The sequence below is a fragment of the Passer domesticus genome, chromosome 8, assembly GCF_036417665.1.
Source record: "Passer domesticus isolate bPasDom1 chromosome 8, bPasDom1.hap1, whole genome shotgun sequence".
NCBI lineage: Eukaryota > Metazoa > Chordata > Aves > Passeriformes > Passeridae > Passer > Passer domesticus.
In genome coordinates this window covers 39560626-39582977 of record NC_087481.1, presented here as the reverse complement: position 1 = coordinate 39582977, position 22352 = coordinate 39560626, and the positions used below count along the sequence as shown (strand labels likewise).

At 41.2% G+C, this 22352-nt stretch overlaps 1 protein-coding gene and 2 long non-coding RNA genes across 15 annotated transcripts in view; 2 read left to right on the top strand and 1 right to left on the bottom strand.

Annotated features, from left to right (window-relative positions):
* PAX2 (paired box 2) overlaps positions 1 to 13591 on the top strand; it is an 86042-nt gene extending 72451 nt beyond the window's left edge. For 3 of the 6 annotated variants that reach the window (XM_064430625.1, XM_064430623.1, XM_064430626.1), the window contains 3 exons: positions 2009 to 2110; positions 7956 to 8042; positions 9998 to 13591. In XM_064430625.1, the coding sequence (XP_064286695.1) occupies positions 2009 to 2110; positions 7956 to 8042; positions 9998 to 10119 (311 nt within the window). In that variant the 3' untranslated portion in view covers positions 10120 to 13591. Of the gene's footprint in view, positions 1 to 2008; positions 2111 to 7955; positions 8043 to 9978 lie in introns of all 6 variants that reach the window. The other 3 variants (XM_064430629.1, XM_064430624.1, XM_064430627.1) reach the window with 1 other exon arrangement.
* LOC135306517 (uncharacterized) overlaps positions 1 to 22352 on the bottom strand; it is a 207583-nt gene that overhangs the window by 90231 nt on the left and 95000 nt on the right. The window contains exons 3-4 of one of the 8 annotated variants that reach the window (XR_010367318.1): positions 11807 to 11877; positions 361 to 549 (exon numbers count right to left, since the gene is read on the bottom strand). The exons of 2 other annotated variants lie outside the window; for them this stretch is intronic. This is a non-coding gene — a long non-coding RNA (uncharacterized LOC135306517). Of the gene's footprint in view, positions 1 to 360; positions 550 to 7451; positions 8329 to 11169; positions 11207 to 11806; positions 11878 to 22352 lie in introns of those variants that run through there. 5 more of the 8 variants (XR_010367314.1, XR_010367317.1, XR_010367315.1 and 2 more) reach the window with 5 other exon arrangements.
* LOC135306524 (uncharacterized) lies at positions 17702 to 21417 on the top strand. The gene is made up of 2 exons (XR_010367329.1): positions 17702 to 17748; positions 21126 to 21417. It is a non-coding gene; the product is annotated as an uncharacterized LOC135306524 (long non-coding RNA).

The following is a 22352-nucleotide window of genomic DNA, read 5'->3' as shown; positions in this document are numbered from 1 at the left end:
TGTGTGCTCATGTCTGAATAAAAACACAGGGGGATATGTGCACACATCAAGTAGTAGAGTGAGTGTATATGTGATCCCACCTGAATGAAAGTGTCAAAATGAATTAATTTTGCCTGCAGCTAGATAATGTTATCTCTGACTTTTCAGTGACACTGTTTTCTCACTCATCACTTGTTATTTCTCAGGTTAGTCAATAAATGAAACTAAAAGAACAAGAATTTTAAGCATAAAAGTTCCTTGCCTTAAACCAAAGTGAGAAAAAAATTACTACATCTACTAAGTGTTATTCATATGGTTTAACATACAGCTACAAGTCACTAAAGGAATGATGGTGATAAAAGAGTAAAAGAGTGCTGAATATTAATCCCTGATACATTATGTATTTATTTTTATCAGTATTGGGGAGTGGCTGGAAAATGGCTCAGCTGTTGTCCAACAGGACATAAGCTAGGAACTTCAGCCACTGATAGGGAACCTCCTCTGGAAGAAAGAATGAACTTGCATTTCTGTTTTCTTGAGTAAATCACCTCAGTAATCCTTACTTGAGACCTGTGAAAGCAATGACACTGGTTTAGCCTGCCTCATCCCAGAGAAACTTCCTCCCTTCAGGTTAATGTTCCATGCTTATTAGTTTTTGCTTTGCCTTGTAACTGTTAATTATTTCTGATTCCCAGCCAAGGTTCATGCTTGTTCCAGGGCCTGCTTTTATCAGTTATCATTCTGCTGGTAGTAGAGCTAAACCAATGCTTCTTCTTGCATTGGCATATCCCAGCATGGTTCCGGTGACTCCAGTGGTGTAAATGGGCTTTACTTAGCCAGTCACTCCTAAAGGTGAATCAGGCTCTTGCCAGGAGAGACAAAATTTAACAAAAGAACAACCAATAGCACAAACTTCTTGGTGAGCTATAGTTCACCTAGGGAATGTGAAAGGCTTTTGATGCCTGGAACAGGCTGACATCTCAGTAGGCAGTGTTGGAGGTTGAGCTGTAAATCTCTCAGCAGCTGTGGGGAAAAGATTATCTTAATTTATTTAGCTTTTTGTTTTGTTTTATTTTTCTTTGTTTGTTTTGTTTTGCTTTGGCTTGAAACTCCCAGCAGCTTCTGAGATTATTTTAGTTCATTTAAATGCAATAAGCACTAACAGCAAATGCCCTTCTGGCTGGCCCATTTTCAGGCTAACCAGTCCAAATGAGGAAATGCCTCTGGCATCAACCAAGAAACCCCCAGCTGCACTTCCTAAGAGAGGAAAAATAAACTGCAATCATACACCTAGTCCACACCCCTCTCTACTTCTTCGGAGATTAAAAGTTACCACCACTTAAACTATTGCAAACAAAAACTTGTACCTGTGAAAAATGAAGTGAGACTCAAACTAATTTGCATGATGCTATTATTATATATAGTACACCAGCACCTGGAAGGAGTCCAACCATTATTGGTCTCATGCTAAGCTCTGTGCAAATGTACTCAAAGTGTGCTCTTGCACCAAAGAGTTTGCAGCACAAAAAGAAGCACAGAGAGGTAAAGTGACTTGCCTAAAACCATATGCAGGTGAATGGCAAAGGAGGGAAGAGAAACAGGCACAGAAAACTCTTGGATCACTTCCCAGTGCGTTGCACATTGATCATGCCCTAAAGCAACATCACCATGGTTTTGGAACCACATCCACTGCATATAGACAGGACCTCAGCTACTCTGGCAATGAATATGCTGCCATTCTCTGTGCAGATCAGGGCCATTTTGATTTAGTTAAAATAGATCCAAAATCAAACCAAATTCTTTTGAGCCTCATCAAAGCTAAGTTTTAACATCCATCCTTACAGTGTGAGATCAAAAGTGCCCCAATCTTCACCCAAAATTTTCAGTGGGTAGACAGAACTCATGTAAGAGAAAGCTGTGCAGTAGTTGCCTATCAAGTTGTATGACAGTGGGACAAGAGGTGATACCAAATCAATATTGAAAGATCTTATCTGTATTGATGACCTGTCCTGATTCTCTCCCTTTCCAGGTCGTGATATGGCAAGCACCACCTTGCCTGGCTACCCACCCCATGTTCCTCCAACTGGACAAGGCAGCTACCCAACATCAACTCTTGCAGGAATGGTTCCTGGTAAGTCAGCTGCCAGCCCTCGGTAATGGTGCACACATGTCTGAACGCTTACCAGCATTGTGAGAGCTTTCACAGCTGGCTTGGCTATTGCTTTGCTGACATGAAGAGCTATTTTTTCATAAAGAAACCATCAGGAGCCTATAACCAATGCAGCTAACAACCCTTTTTGTAATGTATCTCTTTCCCCCTAGTAACTGATTCACTGCTGCTATGGGCAGCTAGCTAGCTATAACCTGTGGCAATTAATTGGTAATTAATTAACCCTAGTATTCATTAACTAATGTAATTATTTTCCAATGACCCATGCAGATTATTATGTACTGCTCATGGCTCAAGATACTCACCTATCCACTAACTAAGGGTGACAACTCACCTTCTGTCTAAATCCATGGCCATCAAGCTGAAAATTATCAATGGCAATTTAATACCTACAGTATTTGAAGACCTACTGTCTATATAGCCTAAATTTACTAAAAACTCAGAAATTATTAACAGCATTTCACTAGAAACTAATTATTCACTCTTAGCAACCAACTACTTAACCGCCTCCTGTTTGTAAAATAGTGCCTTCAATCCAAGAAATTACCAACCTAATCCTACATCCAAAGACAAACTCTTTCTTTGATACCCAATGTTTTGGAGAAATACCTTATCTCAGCATATGTATACTCCCACTCTTTCAGCAGACAATTGAAGAGTTTATTACCTCAGGCTCTATTACCCACTCTCCTCTAATGACAGTTGTCCCCAGTAGATAAATGAAGAGGCAGGATTTTCTTTTCTCAGACATGGTAGCTCAGAACTCATCTGCCCACTGATTTCTGCTTTTTATGGCCCATGGTTGTGAGTTGTGATGATTAAGGGGCAGGTACACACCCATTCTGCAGCCTCTGCTTCTGAAGAGATGAGTCCAGAACTGAAGCAGCAACAAGTTGAGGACAGAAAGCTCTTAAATTACTATCATCTGATTTGGCAGGGCTCACAAGGGGAAAGCCTAACTTAACCCTCACCCAGATCTCAGAACTGACAGCTAAATGAACATTAACATCAGTGAGGACAGTGAAAATATTGTTCTTAGGAAATGTTTTCAGGTGAAAGTCTTCACATCTTAAAGTGACAAATCATAGAATTGCCTGAGTTGAAAGGGACCTTAAAGGTCACCTAGTTCCAACCACCCTGTCATGGGTGGACATCTTTACAGGATGTGCAAAGCCCCATCCAGCCTGACCTTGAACACCTTCAGGGATTGGGTATCCACAACTACTCGGGCAGCCTATTCTAGTGGCAAATTTTAGGGCATGTTCTACACTAAATTATTCAGGAAGGTGGTTTGGCTCCAGAATCAGACATGCACTGAGACAATATAAAATCAATTAACACCTCCCACACAACTTCCCCCAGTAACAGAAGGTAAATTCAGTTGACAATATTTAAGATCGTTTATGGTCAAAACTTACAGGAGGCCACAGAATATAAAAATTAATAATATCAAAATAGCTGGCTCTTTGAGTAAAAACTGTTCAGTGATTGCTACCCAAGTTTAATGTCCTCATGACAAGGATGATGCTAACTTCTAAACTGGGACAAAAAATTTTAAGACCACTAATCTCAGGGGTCATTTATCTAAGAATAAGGTATTTCAGCTCCTTGATGTGGAGGCTGCATATAAGATAGTAGTGTCCAAAAAAAACCCCAAAAAACAACCAAAAACCAAAAAACAACCCAGAAACATTCCCTGAAAAAAAGGAACAGAATTATACATTTTAAAAAAAGTTAAGTTATACTTCAAAGTTAAAAAAATTATTCTGGTCAAATGGATATCTTCACATTAAATCTGATGTCAACATTTAATCAGAGGGAGTTTTTTTCCAGTAGCCTGCTTGGGTATCCTGCAGTAGTTACTGCATCTTTCAACAGAACACCAGGTTCTGGCTGTTTCTGTCATACCCCACTGGTCAGACCCAGCCAGGAAGCCCTTTACTTCCTGTTTTCTAGTGTGACTGAAGCCAACAAGATGGAGATAAAGAGGCTTCCTGGGAAGAAACAGAAGATTTTGCTTTAATGGGTCACTCTGCAGATCTCTGCAGCCACTACTTTGTGTCAGGGCCAACAGGGAAAATATGAGGAAGGGTGTAAGAGTAGAACAAGCCTGTATTGGTACTTTCTTGAAAGATCTCCCAGCCTCCATGTTGCAGCTAAGAAACATTTTAAGCCAGACTTCTTTCTATTTAATATTAAACCCTTGGTAGGTTTGTCCTCTACAAAGGTAAAAAATGTCTCCTGTGCCCATATAAGCCTTCAACATGCACAGAAACCTTTTGCAAGAAATTCTATAGCTAAACTACATATTTTGTGAAAACTACATCCCTTATTTTTTCTGAACCTGCCACCTGCTAGGCTCACTTCATGCCTCATCATTTCTGTATTAGAAGACTAAACCAATAAGATTTAAATACAGATACTGAGAAATAGTGTTAGTGAAGATTCCCTGAGCACAGATTGCACAGAATATAGGCCTCCTGAGATCAATCCTCTGTGCTGACTTGCAACCTCTGTTAGGAGTCCAGTTTGAACAATCAAATACAATGATGCCAATGGTTTGTTATGTGGCCTCAGGCAAAGAAAGTTCAGGAGCCAGTGCTTTACCTACACCCGAAACAAGAAGCCGGCAAGATGACTACTCAGGAAGTATCTCTGAGAAACGTACTAACATGCAAACAAACCTATTGTCCAGATGTGAGAAAACATGGGAAGGAGGCTCTGTCTTCTTTTAACAAAGGTGCAGAGCTAAACACACGACTGTTCAGAAATCAGATTTCTAACCCATTCAAAATTTTGACTCCTCGATACTTGCTTTCATCTTGCATTGGTATGAGGAGTCAGAACCTTGCAATAGTTCAGTTTGCAAACATCAGGATGAAACATTTCAATAACATCAACATGTTCTAGATGTCAAGACATATTAAAATAATGAAAGAACTGAAAGGAAATTAAATGAAATGAGAAAGGCAAAATGAAACAAAACAAGAAAGTTGAAACATAATACTTTGTTTCAATTTGCAATAACTTCAGAACTTTTCTTTCCAAAACTCTATTGAAGCTGACAAGCTAGAGCAAAACATTTCCATTTCAATGAGACAGCATTTTCCAGAGGAAAACTGTTTCTGAGAAGATTGCTTAACCAGTGCTAATCAAAGCTGCTATTTCCTACCCATGACAACCTTTCACTAGACTTCTACTCACACAGTCTAAAGAAAAGCTTGTCTCCTGTAGCACTACATTCGTGCCACATGGGCAGCAAATGCAAATGCCCCTGAGGTTTATGCAAATGATGTGACAGGATACATATTCCTGCACTTGCCCTTCCTGTAACTTCAGGTCCCAGGCTGTAAACATGGACAAAGGCCAATGGTCCTGAGCACACACTTGGAAAAGCAGGGGTTAGTCACTCACAGACAGATGAATCAGGTCTTGGCTACGCTTGACCTACATATCTGAGAGAAGTTTCCCACAAAGGTACAGAATACCTTTGATCCCTGTCTCAACTCTTCCTCTTTCCCAGAAAGGACATCAAGTTTCTTCAAACTGTTTCAGCGAAGTCAGCATCCACTGAAGGAACTGGAGTTTACACAGAGCAGTGCAGAGCCTGCAGAGGGCTGGGGACGGCAGCGGCAGGGAGTCGTTAAACAGAATCCAATGTTGATGAGGAAATTACACTTGTTTCATTAGTGATCGGGGAAGGCGATAGCTCAGTTCCTCTTGGTCACAGTTGAGCTCAAAAGCTCATTATCCTGCTGCATGCATGCTTTCACTCCTCGTCAATAAACACTGTTTCCAGCGGCTGCCCTCCCTCCTCCCTGCGCTCCATAGCTGTGGCTCTTTCTCCTGCGCTTAACCCATGCTTTAGCAACACTATAAACAGTTTAGGGTGTCAACTCAGCAGGGAGTGAGAGAAAAGTCTTGAAATATCAGAACAATTTCTCTCCATACAGTAAAGCTATGTCATATGAAGCACTTCAAAAGCAGAAATTTTCATGAGGATAGTTTTTCTTCTCCTTCTTTGGCAAGCAAACCAATTCCACCATATTCCACAGATAAGACAATTCAATAGAGAAAAATCTGGACTGTGCATCGGTCATCTTCACAAGTTTCACCTATTCCTTCCCAGCTAGTTGTCAGAATTTCCATGCAGGATGTTTCTAGCTATGAAATTATGCTGAGTTATCATCATTAAAACAGTAGTTAGCAAGATCTCTCACAAAAAATGAGGTTTTTATACTGAAACTAAAAGCTACTGTGACTAATACCCTTGGATGATTATTTGGTTGGATTCATACTCATTTTTGCACTGACTACTTTGGTTATCACCCTGAGTACCTCGAAAAACCTTGCTGGAATGATTTTCCTCAAGTTTTAAGCAGTACAAATCCCCTAACTTGAACAGACTTCATTTCCACCATCTAAGAATCTGCGGTTTTAACAATCCAGGGAGAGGAGATTTGCAGAGATTATGCCATAATTAATTGACATTCTTTGGTAATTGTATTACAGGCATCCATTCCATCTTGCATTACCTTCTTTTCCTGTTCCATGGTATCTAGCAAGGACTGCCAGGTGCTTCTCAAACACTTCTGTTGTAACAATTCCACCTCTGCCTTTGAGCAGACCAGAAGCTAATACCTACACTATTCTTCCCCTGCCTTTTAAGCACATAAGGCCTTTCAGACAGCCTTAATTGTCCACAGTTTGTTGATACTACATTAAATTGAGCTTATGATCAGATCATATAATGATTTTCCATAATAGAAGCATACATGTTTAAGTTTGGGGAGATTTGTTTATTTCGAATATAGCACCAGACCCCTTTGGTTACCAAACACCCTGCACAGCCTTCTAAGAAACAAGGAGACTCAGCTCCTTCTGCACAATAAAACAATGTTTTAGAAGACTCTGCACCATTCAGATCTTGGTTCATAGTCTTACTAGGTCACAAAATTTGGAAGTATTTTGGTTTGGGCCCATTTTCCTAATGTGAAAAAGGGAGCTGTAGCACAACTTGTCGTTCAGATTCAGCACAGTACCTAAAGTGCTAATCATTAGAAAAACATTTTCCAGAGCTAGAATGCAGCAAGCTTTCTCTATAATTCACTAACTAAGCATAAAAGAGAGGTTAATCATGTATGAATCACTTTTCTGACTAATACCATCATCCAGAGTAAGAAAGAAAGTGATTCATGTATTTTCCATTTTGTTTTGTATTTAGTCACAGCCAACTCAGAACATTTCCAAAAATGAATGATACTCTTCTCCACAAATATGCCATCACCCTCAGCACCCTAATAAAAAAATTTAGCAATACATATTGCTATCAACAGCACTGCTAGTTCCAAAGAGTTTCTTGTGAGCTTGTCCCATTAACCTTCCATGCCTGCTGTCTTGACACTACTGGAGAACCTTTGATGTTATTAATAAGAAAGCTGATAATTAAAGGCATAAAAGCTTGCATATGCTGTCCTACTGCAGCTTGAGAATTGGAAGACAGAAGGCAATAAAAAAAAGGGAAAAAACCCATCCCAATTAAATAATTTATTTGTATTAGTGAATTTGAACTGATTTCTTGATTGTGAAGAAGTCAATCTTGTGATGCTTAATGGTATGGGTAAGCAATTTTGCACTGAACAGGCACGGAAGTGTCTTGAAGGGAAGAGTTCCAGCTAGGCAAGGAAGCTACATACACCAGTTTTCCTGCTGGCAAATGGATTCAGCATGAACACTGTCCTGATGGAATAGCAGACATTAATCTTTATTCCTTACTATATTTCACACCTTCCTTGGTTTCTTCCAGGGAGCGAGTTCTCAGGGAATCCCTACAGCCACCCTCAGTACACGACCTACAACGAGGCCTGGCGGTTCAGCAACCCTGCATTACTAAGTGAGTACCTCTTTCCCACAGCACACCCCCAGCCTCGCGCTCCTTCTGTTTGTCTCTTTGTTTTCTTTTCTTTGTTCTCTTTGGGTTTTTGTTTGTTTGTTTGTTTCTGAAAAGGGGTTTCAAGTAGTTGGGCAGGTGAGAGGCCTTTTTCCTCACTCTCCAGTCCAGTTTGAAATGTACCTCATGCATATTTTGTATCGGTTCTGAAGCAGATTCCTCTTTCATGAGACAGTTCAGAACTCGAGTTCAGCTCTGGCTTCTCCATGGGCTGCATCCACAGTTTATTCTAAATTATATCAAAAGTAAAAATTTAGGTTCTGCTACTCTTAGGCCACAAGCAGCAGACTTTCAAGGCCTGGTTAAAAAATCAGATAAGGTTTCATTCCTCTCCCAGGCTAAATCCAGAGTCAATTGTTGGGAAATCTTTAAATCCCATAGAATTTCTTCCTACTGGACCAGTTGGACTAATGTCTAGAGTGGGAGACAGGCTGTATCACAAGATTTATAATAGCCAGTAGAGTTCTCTTACAGGGATATATATCCATCTCCAGTCACTGATATGCTCAGAAAGAGTCAGGGTTTTTTTCAGTGGGGGGATAAACTCCTATGAGACTTTAGCTTTTAATACAACATTTCTTTGCAGGGGAATAGGAAGAGATTTATTATATGTAAAATAAATCAGTTGTGATTACCTATGTATTTACTGAGGTTTAACAACTGGATAATAGATGCACATTTTATTCCAGTGCTGTTAAACTTCAGTAAATGTGATCTTAATAATCAATCACTATTTAACACACATTCAATAACCATCTAAAGAGCTTTCATGCCAATTGTGACCCAAATCCCAATTAATAAAACACTGTAAATTTGTTTCATTTCTCCCCTACTGGTTTTAAAGTCACTTTGTCAGGTGCACCCAGAACATCTGGCCCTGACACTTTATTTGTGGCTACAGATCAGGTGTGGCATATCGTGCTGCAATGTTTGTTGTGGTTTGGCCCCAGGCATAAGCCAAGCCCCACGCAGCCACTCATTCATTCCCCCACCAGGAGGATCAGGGAGAGAATTGGAAGGATAAGAACTAAAAAACTCCTGGGCTGAGATACAGACAGTTTAACAGGGAAAACAAAAGCCACACACATAAGCTCAGCACAACAAGGAATGAAGTCACTCCTTCCCGTGGGCAGGCAGGTGTTCAGCCATCCCCAGGAGAGCAGAGCCCCATTATGCACAATGGTTACTTGGGAAGACAAACAGTGTCACTCCAAACATCTCCTTTTCCTCCTTCCTTCCCTGCCCTCACATAGTGACCAGGATCTTTTCTGGTCTGGAATATCCCTTTGGCCAGTTCAGGTCATCTATCCCAGCTGTGTCTCCTCCCAGCCTCCCATGCACTCCCATGCACTCCCAGACTTCTCACTGCTGCATGGCAGTATGAGAAGCAAAAAAGCCTTGGCTTTGTGGAAGCCCTGTTCAGCAATAACAAAAACACCTCTGTACTATCAACCCTGTGCTCAGCACAAATCCAAAACACAGCCACTTACCAGCCACTGTGAAGAAAACTAACTCTACCCAGCCAAGACCAGCTCAAATGCTCATGGGCTTACCTACTGATTGTCAGAGGATGCAAAAAGATCTCTTTCCCATAGAGGAAAGTCCTATCAAGAGGCCATGGTAGCATCTATCGAGTGAAGTGTGGCCCTCAGTTGGCTTCCACTGACTGCCTTTCCCTAATCCCATTAGGAGCTCAGTCTCCAAGTTCTTCTTTTGGTTCTTTTGCTTTTCTTTCTTTCTACCTTTCTTTTTGTTTTCAGTTGTCCTTAATTTCTTTTCTTAGTTTGATTGTTTCTGTTTTTTGTTTTGTTTTGGTTTTTTTTTTTGTTTACTGTTTGTCCTTTCAACCAGTCCATTCTTCTCCTGTGTTAACTTTCAGGTTCCCCTTATTATTATAGTGCCACATCCCGGGGCTCCGCACCTCCCACTGCTGCCGCTGCCTATGACCGCCACTAGTTACCATGGAAACCACATGAAACTGCAGGGCGACAGCTTAGGCCTCCACATTGTACCTGTCTGATCACCTCCCTCCATCCCTGGGAAGGGTGAAGAGACCTTCTCCGTTCCTCCACACAGTCCAGTTCCTTCCTCTTCGCCACCAAGGTGCCGGACCAAGCACTCACCACATGAGACTGAGACCCCTTCGTTCCCCCTGCCCTCCGCCCCCGCCAGAAACAGCGTGCGGCCAAGTGGCTTCCCCTGCAGGAGCCCTCCAACACCCCTGGGTACAGCTCAGCCATGCAAAATCCCCTTGGCTTCCAGGACTCCAGGGGGACTGGGGAGGAATGCAGCTGGCAACCATTGCCTTACAGGACCCCTTTCTGGGAGCGGTAAGGGCCAGGGAAGCAGGGGAGAACGCCGCTTGTGAAACACTGTTCCCCAAAGATATACTCTTCTGTGGTGGACTCTTGAGTGTGTGTAACCTGTGATGCTCATCCTGTTTCCCTGGACAGAGGGAACAGTCTGGCTAGAGCAGAGATGGCAGCACCTGGCCCATCTGGCAAATGAAGAAAGGACCAAGTAAAGATCTGCACCCCATGAGGATTCTCTGTGCACCTCATCCCCACTTTCCAGCATGGACTCCCCCAGAGCTGGCTGCACCTCACGGGTGGTGACTTTGCAGGCCAGAGTTGGGAGGAACCTCAAACATACACCCACAATTTCTGTGACACACAATCAGCTCAGACAGGAGGATGGAGCAACATTTACAAACAAACCAACGAAATGAAGAAATATATAAATAGATCTATAAATATAACTGTGTTTTTATGCTTTGTCATGAAGGTCTGTAAAAAGGAACAAAAAAAAATTCCCCAATTTCTAAAAAACCCAAGCAAACAAAATCAACAAAAAAACCAAAATAATAATTAAAAAACCCTACAAAAATAAAACTCCAAGTCCCATCTCTCCCCACCACCTGAATGGCAGACGAGTTCCTCTGACATTTGATGCTCCTCTTTCACTCTAGGGTTTTGTTTCCTTTCTGTTTTGCACTACAATGGGATGATGGTATTGGAGAGGATTGGATGCCAGCTCCACCCGGTCGCCTCCTCCTCCCCCTCCTTTCCCAAATCCTGTCTCTGGGGAGCAGTGTGGACAAGTCACATCTGACAAAGTTACCAAATACATCAGTCGACAAAAAAAAAAAAAAAAAAAAAAAGCACTCTGAGGCAACAAACGTTTTCCATGTCACTGGTTGGCAAACAAAGAAAACAAGCCCAGCTGCGCTCTCACTGTGCTGTGTGGTGGAAAGTGTGGGGCTTCATGTGGGCCCATCTGATTGCCCTCTGGACAGCTGAGACTGAGATGGACAAATTCAGGATTGGCTGGGATAATTGCTTGGTTCCCTAGTCCTTAGCCTTCAGTCCTTTTACCTTAAACTCTGTACCTGTGATGACTTCAATTCACCCACATCCCAACTTTTGCAATTTTAGATATGCCCAACACCCATTCTCCAGATCTCCACTGCTGGTGACAACCACCTCATTATCTGTGCCCGACACCTAATTTCCTAACCATTACAGCCCTGCTATATGGGCCCCCCTTCGATTCCCCACCCATCTGCTCATACACCTACTAATTTATAGGCCCCCATTCAAATCCATATGCTTGCATACTACCAGCCAGACCCAATATACAGCCCCATCTTTTCATTTTCAATCCTGTATTGTGCGCCCTACTATCTACCCCTTATCCCAAATGCTCACCTGATGATTCTCAAGGGATTCTCTGCTCATTTTGGTTCCCAAGTGATGGACAAACACTGTTCTGCAAAAGGCTAAATGTCAATAGAAATGCTTATTATCCTGTATTGTCAGCAAACTCATAAACTGTTCCTTGCACTGACACTTCCTCAAAATTGCTCAAAGAAAACATGAAGGCAGCTATAGCCTGTCCCCAGGGCACCAAGTCTGCCAAAGTAGATCCTTGTTGTTTTAGAGAGGTTTCAGATAAAACTCATGGGCTATTGTCCATGGACAAAGACAGGATTGAGAATAAAACCCCCGAAGGGCATAAAAGTGAACAGTGGAGCAATCTCTACAGCCAACATCATGTATAAAATCCAAAGTTCCAAGCCTCTGAGGAGATGTGGTAGTGGACTCGGTATTCTGTCTCCAAGTTTAACTTGTATGTATGAAATCCACCATCAGTAAACAGCTGTGTTGATCCCAAAGGGCCCTTTCACCTAACTTTTTCAGCCTTTGCATGGCTTTAGCTGATTATAGGTCTGTGTCTTCTTTAATGGGGTGCCCAAATGATAAGGGTATTTGGGGGACATTTACATAGAAGATATAGAGCTAAAATCTGTTCCTGTACAGAATAAAATCCAAGAGGTTACTTCTGATCTATTAAAAGTGTCATTCTGCACAACTTACCTCTGAGTAACCTGCTGCAAATAGCGGAGTGGTAACACTGTCACCACAACCAGAATTTGGCCTGTTGTCTGAGCCTACACTATGAGAGAAAAAATTCTGTTCAATTTCTAAACAATTGCTTTCACCACTCCTTCTGTTTTCCTTCACAGACACCAGATAGATGCTGAACACTGTTAGAATGGTCTCTCTTTTGGTCTCTCAGTACAACCTCTGCTCTACTTGTGCACCACACAGATTCACCCAGCAGGTAGTCAGTGCAGAGGCAAGAAATCCCAGGACCAGCAAAGAGAAGCTCCTGAGGAAGCTAGAGAAAAGGAGACTGTCACACCTCACATGCGGCCACCTGCAGCCCAGGGCCCAGGCTGAGAGAAGCCAGAAGCTCAGAAATGCTTATTTTTCGAATGGTGTTTCACTAAACTTGAGGACATGAGCTAGAGTCTGAAAGCAGGACTTAGCTGTCTCACTCACGGCTGGCTTGATTTGACTCTTGGAAGGCCAAATCTATTGTTGGTTTAATTCCACTGGTAAAAGAGGATTTCCACTAGGCATTGGATTGGTCTGAAAGTTCATAAGTACAGCATATAGTTTGACCAGGAAAATTCAAAGGAAAGCAGAATTATGCAAAGGACTGGGCAGTCTAATCCTCTTCCCACCACCATCTGTAGACCCTCATGCGAATGTACTGAATTACATTTGCCAAAGAGTTTCTTGTGTTGGTTGTTTTGATTTACAGTCGGTGGATGCATTGTAAAGCAGTATTATAGCCCAAGTCTAGTAGCTGACATGGGGATTTATGTGGTGATATTATGCAGAAGAAAACCATCAATATTCATCTAGATTCCATTAGACTGGACTATGCAGGAAACGCAAAAATTCTACCAATTATTTAATATTATGTTATTTGCAAAAAACAATTGCTGCTTTGTAGGAAGATAATGTGTGTAATGTGAAGGCAATTCCTCTTGTATATAAGTTCATCTCCATCATCATCATGGTAGTTATTAAAACAGCCTCGTCTCATCCTGTAGATAAGGAACACGCTGTGTGTACCGTGCAAGTCTCGTGCTCACTGAAAACAAAACAATGTGTTCAATAAAGCACAGCACAAATCCAGAACTTGAGGGAACAGCTAAACCTTGTAAGGACCCTTTCCCCAACAGGCCAACAGCTGCTTTGCTATAGGTGGGGGGTTTTAATTATTTTCCTTTTAAAAGTGTTACAGGAAAAATAACAAGGATTGTAGGAAGAAATCATTATGCAAAATCCAGTGAAGTCTATAACACAAATCTCTCCTCCATTCTGCTGTCTCTTACCTTTCTCACATTTCTTTCTCATACCCTCTTTCCATTCAATTTCTATCCCTTTCTTTTATTATTTCTCATTCCCAATGCACTTTTCTATCCAGGGAGAGAAGAACGTTACTGATATGAGAACAGGTTTCTGGACCTCAAACACCCTAGTTCTTCTTGTGGCTTTAGAAAAACCTTTGTCAACTCCAACTTCCCCACACATCTCAATTCCAACACTGTAAAATGGGAATAACAACAGTTTCTAGCTCACAGGGGGATTGCATAGCTGAATTAATTAGCACCGGCTCAGTGCTTTGAGATTCTGGATAGAAAGTTCTATCAAAATTTTAAGCATTATTTTGAATAATAATTAATGTTTCCATGACATTTCTCTGTTTTCCTTTTTCACACAAATCATTCTTTGTTTCTTTATTCTTCTTCCTTAGCTCTCCCTTCACTTCTTCTCAGGTCATTCTTAGTTCTGTTGCTACGTTTCCTTTATCTAATGGACCAAGCAGAAATGTTGTGAGACTGACTCTCCTCTGTCTCTACTTGATCATGGGGGAAGAATCTCACAAAATCTCAAATGTTGTGCTTGGCTGGAAACAACAGGGACCATGGCATTCAAAACTGGGCAGTACCTTTGAGTCCTGCTCTCTGAAGCTCTCATCCTTTTGGCAGAAAGGGATGTGGGGAGGATTGCATGAGGTGGATGCAGTAAAGCTGACACTTGTGGCCTGTAAATCTTTTGGGGAGAGTTCGTGGCAATGAGCCCTGCTGTAGAAACAGGGAGAAGTTTGCATGCTGTCTGACCCATCAGTAGCGATGAATCAAACTCAGAGTAAGACTTTGGAATTAATCACAACATAAATGTGAGGATGTTAAACAAGAAAAGGAAAGCAAAAAACCCTGCACCTCTTCCTTCTCTTCAGTATAAAATTATATATGCTTATTAACATTTTCCTGAAGGAATTTTTGTTTTGCTGAACTGTTGGAAAAATGTTACCCTTTTGTCTCCAAGGAAAAGCACCCCTCTGGAAAAAGAAATAAGAATCATAGCTGAGCTGCCCCCTTTGGCACTGACAGAGTGAGGGCTTCTGAGGGACCCACAAATACCACAGAGTGCTCCTTGGCTGAGCTCAGGATGGTGGCAAACTTGCAAAGCAGGAAGGAGAGACCAAACCAGCAATGACAGAACTGATAACAAATGTCACCGTAGAGCAGCTCTGCTGGTGATCTCCAGGCTAAGCTAGACATGAGCCCGGGGAGGGAGGGGGCCAGTGCCAGGTGCATGGTCACATCCATTCTAGGCTTCTGCAGCCCCTCTTGGCTTTTCCTCATCTCTTCAGTTCTGAGTCTTTTCTTTTCTCTTTTTGTGCACATGAGAAATAAAAGCAAATTTTTTTTTCTATGTCATTTTTGTGGCTTCTGGCTTGTTTCTCTTGCCCTCTCCTTCTTTTCTCTCTTTTCCTCCACTCCCCCAACACTTCACTCCAATAGATTCGCCTTGAGGTCTCTGGGAAGTTACATTTGTTGCACCTGGCACCCTTTGGGCACCGTGTAAACAACATTATGATTGTTAACAACCACCACGCTGCGTGATGGACAGCACTGCACATGTTTGCAACACCCTACAGCACAATGCAGCCTCTGAGCCCCCACCAGCCACCACATGCTCCTATGCATTGCCAGCAGGACTCCCTCTTCTATTGATCTCACTCCATTGATTCCCAATGATCCATAACACATCAGGTACCCCCAGGTAGTTCAAAAAATCAAAACGCTATTGGGTAGCCACAACATCAGAAAGACGTGGGGTAAAGCCCAGAGCCTCCTTCCCCTTTAATCCTGTTTCCTCATAGCCTCAACTGGGAGACTCTGTCTCGGTGAACTGGGGAACAAAACCCAATGTAAAGTCATAAATTACCCATTCTCCAAGGTATTCATCATCCACCTAACAAACAGCTGGGCATTATATTCAGGTATGCTATAAACATACCACATACTGAGGTATTCAGTCAATTTCTCCTCAGTTAAGCATTAGTTCTCCAGGAAGTCCTATACAGTTTAAGGTCACAGAGGTGGACTAAAAATGTAGCAAGAAGTCAGGCTAGGCCAAACCAATTTTGCTCCTACAATTTTTAGTCATTATAAAACATCTTCACAACTCCTCATGAAAGCTGGTGGGCCCCATTTTCTGCCAGTGCATGTGCATCTTAAGGAAAGCCTGCACATAAGTGCTGTCATGAAATCAAATACTTTTGCTCATCAGAGAGTTAAAGCATTGCCTTTTGTCTATTTTCTATTTTTCCCTTGCAGTATTAATAGCATAGGCTGAAAATCCCCCAACAGGACATTTTCTGTAAGTGAAAGTCAATTTATTGAAATCCAAACAGACTGTAAAAGCAATTCAGTTTTCACAATACTGCAGCAAAGCTGCCTGGCAACTCTCCTGAAGTTGGAGGTCTCAGGTTCCCAGGGTTTACTGCCTGTGAGAGAGACAGGCCTGGGATGTTATGTAGGGATAGGCTTGCACTCAAAATTGGATTAAAACTGGATTCCCCAATTCCGACACTTTTTATGCATCAGAATTATCTTTCTTTACCAAAGTTTTGGTGGTAAGAATCAAAAAGTCAATTGATAGATGAATCCTAGATGTTAAATTGACTGGAATAAAAGGAAATTATTAATGTACATTCACTGTCAGAGGTGAAAGACAGGCTAGGAATTACCAGATAGATGTGTCAGACAAATGCAAAATGGATTTTCAAAATTCATCCTGGTAAAATAATCTTACAAGAATGATTTAGAAACTAGCATGATTGTCTCATTTTTATCACAAAATACAGCCCAGAGATCTTTACCCTGACATTCCTGTGTAAGTCTCCATAACTGGCAGCAAAACTTTTGCAACTTTCAAGAACTTATATATCTTGCAAAAATAAATTCTTGCATGAAAGAGCTATTTCCACCATTTAAACTAGTATTATGTTCCTTTAATAATTCTGCATAATCAGTGGGGGTTCTCAGTGTGAAAATGTTATGTGATAAAACTAAAAGAGCACCACAGCCTGTCTCCTAATGAGGAAAATTATATTGTGAGGGTTTATACAACACTAAGTACAGAAATCCTCTTTATGATTACTCTGACAAGAAAAATAAAGAAAAGTTTGAACATTCTGCGATGATGACAACCTTCTTTAAATACACTCTTTAATGAGTGTAGGCAGGAACAGATAATACACATATCAAGGTATTTTTTTAGGTAACAGATGAATTTACTGGATACAAAATCAGTACGGAAAAACTGTAAGAACCTGGGGAGTGGCAAAAATGGAAGAACATCAAACATGATATCAATGGAAAGGAACTAGGAAAAAGATCATCCTGAAAACTGTAATCTAGTAAATCTATACAGTGATGTCTGTGTCCAAAGAAAAATGGTTTAAAATATTAAGGGAAGGATCCACTCATTTAAAAAGTAGCAGTTAATGAAGATTGTAAACTGTCTGTATATAAATTTTTCTCTGCTTTAGAAAAAAGCTAGAACTATCCTCAGGGCAGCTAACTTACATAATTCAGGCACTGTCTGCAGTGAAGTAAAGAATGTTTGTATTGTCAGCACCTCATGATCCAAGTACAGGCAAAAATCACAAGATACATTAGAAATAATGTAACTTGCATACAACACCATTTTGTATAAATGTATATTTATATACACATATATAACATAAATACAAAAGAACTTTTATTTTACTTCTAGTTTCAGTGTTCTCAAGACATCTACAGCTACATTATTAATGGTGCCTCTTCCTCTGTAAGAGTCAGAAACTAACTTCCAGTGAAAAGGAAGCATCTGATTGCATCACAGAGACCTTGTGGCTCAGTGCTTTTGGAAGCAGCTCAAATGTCACAAGCCTGGAAATGGCCCAGTAACTCCTGGCAAGGCTGACAGGGCTGGTCTGATACCAAAGCTTGTCAAAGGTTTGGGTTTTTTCCTGTTTTCTCCTGTGTGACATTTTGGTGGAAGATGCCATCCAAAGCCTATTTGATAATTTCAGGTTCAAAATTCTACTTGGAGATTAATTCTATAATAGCAGCTTGGAAAGGACTGTTTTCCACTGGTTCTTATCCATGTAACAGGAGAACCCCTCTTGTCAACCTTGGCTGCTTCTTGCAAGCCCTGTCTCCTGCCATGCCCTTCCTTCAAGATCTCTCTCTGTGCCTTGCCAGCTCTTCCCCAGGCCTGTTGACCCCTGATATTGATAGTGATGAGGAATACATGGACTCTCTGTAAACTCTCTTCCTCCTTCTCTCCTCCTACCCTCCCAGGTACAACCCCCCACAAGTTTCTTATACACATTGGGGAGAGCATCCAGCACCCCCCATTCCATGCTCAGGTACTACTGGTTTCTCCACACATTCAAAGGACCTTCTCTATCCTTGCTGTTTTCATTGTTCTTCACAGTCCCCTTTAGTAAGAGACAGAAGGTTTCAGGGAGGAGGCAACATTCATCTTTACTACAGGCACCCTAACTTTCTTCTGCCATTTGTAAGCAAATGCTGACCCTCTGAAAATGCAGCCTTCTGTGGCTTCTGACCATTGGGAGAAAAGATATAGGGGACTGTTTTGAAGGGTTTGGGGGTTTTTTTTCAAACTCAAAGACAGATTTAGATTAGATTTTAGGGAGTAATTCTTGACTGTGAGGGTGGTGATACATTAGAACAGGTTGCCCAGAGAAGCTGTGGATGCCCCATCCCTAGAAGTGTTCAAGGCCAGGCTGGATGGGGCTCTCAGCAACCTGGTCTAGAGGGTGGCATCCTTGCCCACTGCAGGGGAGCTGGAGTGAGGAAAAATTTAAGGTTCCTTCCAACCCAAAACATTCTACAATTCTGTAATGACTTTTAACCTGAGACTTAATTTCAAACACATCCTGTTGAATATCTATGAAAGAAAGACAAAAAAAACCTACACAGAAAACTCAAATGCACTGAACAGGGTGAAACTTCACACAGGTAGAGAACCTCCCTGCACAGAAGAAAGAAGCTTTTTTTTTTTCCCCATGTCAGCATCCATGAGAATCCTGTTTTAACCACACAGCTGCATTTAGAATCTCATTAATACACCAGCAATGGTTAGTTACACTGCCTAGATAATCAGGCAGCTTCCACATATATACTTCACAGACTCATATATGAAAGTCAAACCATCATTACCAAGCAAATCAATTCAAAGCCCCCTATTTTCATGCTGGTTTCTCCAACATCAAGACCAGTAGTTTTTAGTGTACACTTTTAACATCACTAGTTTATTTTTAAGGAAAATGCTTTTAATGTAACTGGGAAAGGTGAGCTTATGGTCATAGATGGACTGTACAGGCAGCTATTCTTGTACTGCTTGCTTTTTGTTATTAATGTTTGCTAATTGAAAAAGATTGAAAATAATTTCTCTAGATATGCTTCAAATCTCAGAACATGATATAATTCCAGGAACCCAAATTTTAAGGAGCAACATCTAGCTAACAGTTGGCTGTCTAACCCATCAGGAAAGTTTATATATCCTATCCCACTGTCAAAACTGAGTAAAAATAGGATAATAGCTTGCTAATGCTACCAGCTGAGGCAACCTTTTTTCTCAAGCCGATACAGTCCACAGTTAGAAAGTTCCAGACAGACTCTGCACAGAATCATTCTCCTTAAAATGTCATGAATTGCCTGTTTGAACTTGAAAAGTCTCAGAGAAAAAAAAGAGTAGTAAAAGAAGTGAGCCAAAGCTACAAAGCAGGATACCCAAAACTTAGTAAGGGCCAGAATACAGGAAGACTGGACAGAACTCTGCAGGCAATATGCCAGAGGGAATGGGAGAGAAATTAAATCAACTTGTCATACTTTCTGCTCTCTAACTTGGTAGAGTCTATTAGTAATAGGGTAAGATTAGCAGAAGAGGTTTGCACAGTCGTGATCAGAAAATCCTTGTCCACACCCTCATCCACCTTTGTCCAGCAAGCCATTAACATCAAGCAAGTATAATATACTAGCAAGTTAAATTTGCTAATCAACCAGGATGTGAGCATGTTATAGCTACTTAGTATTCAGTTTGCTCTTTTAAAAATGATTTGGTAGAGAATCAGGCCCTCCTCTGCTTCTCTAGCTGACTCTCATCTGATTCTAATTCAATTTCTCTGCCTATTGTTTATTTCACCGCTCCCCTGTGAAGTGTCAAATGCTGATGTTCCGTCAGCCTAGAACTGTCGTTTATATTTGTCATTCAGTCCTTGTTAAAATATAAAACAGGACTGCGCCTGCCTTGGAGCGCTCTGCCTGGGAATTCCCTGTGGTAAAATTAGTCCATTTAGATGGAAAGTTTTGTGTCACTCCCCTGTCTAAATTGGCAGATCTGGCTCTTTTGCAAAAACCAATAAACTGTGAACCTTGATGCATCTGTCAATCAAACTCATCTTTCGTGAGCAAAGCCAGATGACAACAAAAGCTGGGCAGGCTCCTCTGATTGGTTCTTCTCATTTAGGCATATCAGGAGGCACCTGTCACTCCTCTGGCTCAGCACCATGCTCAGAGGGACTCGATTCCCGGAGAGATGAAGCCTTATTGGGGGCTGGGTTGGGGCTGGGATGGGAAAGGAGAAAGGGGGAGTTCACCCTTCTCACTTTCAGTACAATCTGCAGCTTGGCTCCTTCCTCATAGCATTAGTGGGAGGCAAGGAACTGGCATCACCTTTTGTTCTGAAAATGCATTTTTCACGTCTTAAGCAAGCTCTTTGATTTCTTAAATGGCAGGTTTTCTGGTGGCTAAAAGGATGTTGAAAGAGCAGTAAATATGACATGCTATATGGGGCTCTGGGAACTAAGCCAAAATACCACAGAGGAGAGACAGGACATATTCCAAACCCTTCCCAAAGCTGCTGTGCCACTGTGCCTATCTGGTAACCCCCTGAGGAGAAGCAGAGAAAGTATTTCTACCTGTCTGCTAGGAAAGAAGGGGTTTGAAAACTGTTTGCATTTCAAAAGAAGTATTTAATCTAAAGGCATAAAAGAGGGAATAAAATGGCAGCAAAGATCAATAGCTCACACCACAGGACTTGAGAGGAGCTGGCACTTAGGAGCTGATGATACTCTGGGAACAATCCCCAGAAAGAGCATAACTTCATAGGACATCTCAACTTGTCCAGTTTTCACAGGAAAATTCTGAACTCTGCTGTCTGCCCAAGAAAAGAGGGCTAAATTTTTCATAAATTTTTTATTTTGCTTTCCAAAAACTGATTTTAAATTATTTTTAAAGTGTTCTCATTTGCATACTTGATTGAGGTTGCTATTAAACCAATCAAGGAACTTTTTCTTCCACAGAGCCATTGCTTGATGGTGGATTTATGTTGACTCTTATACACCCCATCACAAACCTCATCTCAGTTACCTACATTTTTTCTTTCTGCTTTGTTTTGCTCAGAACAGCTCTGCCTGCATATGTCATTTGCAGTTTGCAGGCATCGTTGTAATTATCTTGGCAATGCAGTAGCCAAACTGTCCTCTCAAAATCAGAGTACAGTACATGACTATTTCTCACAGTTACCATGCAAGTCTCATCGAAGTTTTGTGCTTTTGCTCCAAGAAGGATATGTAATAAAAGATTGAAATCTCAGCCTCCCTAAAATAGTTGTGGGTTCTTTTGGTTCTACCATCCAGTGTCAATTACAGGCTCAAAAACAAAAGACTAAAAGCTTAAAATCAAACTGCAAAAAAGCTCTTTATGACATTAAAGCTCATGTCATTATCCTTACTTACTGAGTGTGTGAGTCTTGCCAAACTGGACATACACAGTACAGATTTTCATGTGAGATGAATCTGGTAAAATATTGACAGGTGATACCAGTTAGCTTTCATAGACACATCTACTGGGCTACACATACAAGGTCAAAATACAATCTGTACCTCTGCGTCTGAGGGCTTGAACAGGCTGTTGAAAGACTGCTTTTAGCAGGCAGGTTACAGGCTACTGAGTGAACACACAAAGCAGGATAGCCACAGGCTGCAGTCTTGGAAAGGAACATTGCAAACTGTGACTATGAACCATATTAATATCACCTACCAATCCTGAGACAATGACTCTGATCCTTATGTACTGTACACAGTAAAACATCATTCCTGTCCTGACCAGCCAGTACCATTAGACAAAACCGAAAGAGAAAGTGACTCATCCAGCGCTGCTCACCTGATCATTGACAGGAAAGGAACAACACAAATCTCACCAGCTCTGCCAGCTGAATCCTCCTGCTCTTTATGCAGGTATGGATAAAAGCAAAGGGAACCATCATCAATTAGCTTGGTTTTTGGTTTTTTTTTGTTTTTTGTTTTTTGTTTTTTTTTTTTTTTACAGACTCTTGAGAAAGTAAATGAAAGAAAGGATAATGAATCTTCAACACAGGTTTGCTACCTGGTGCATCATTTTCTGGCAGGGGAGTACATACATGTAATACATAGAATGTCTAAGGAAATGAACTGGAAAACACTGTGACAAAAGAGAAACTTTATAAGGCTGCTTTGTGGACATACAGTGCTAACAGAGAGCACAATAGG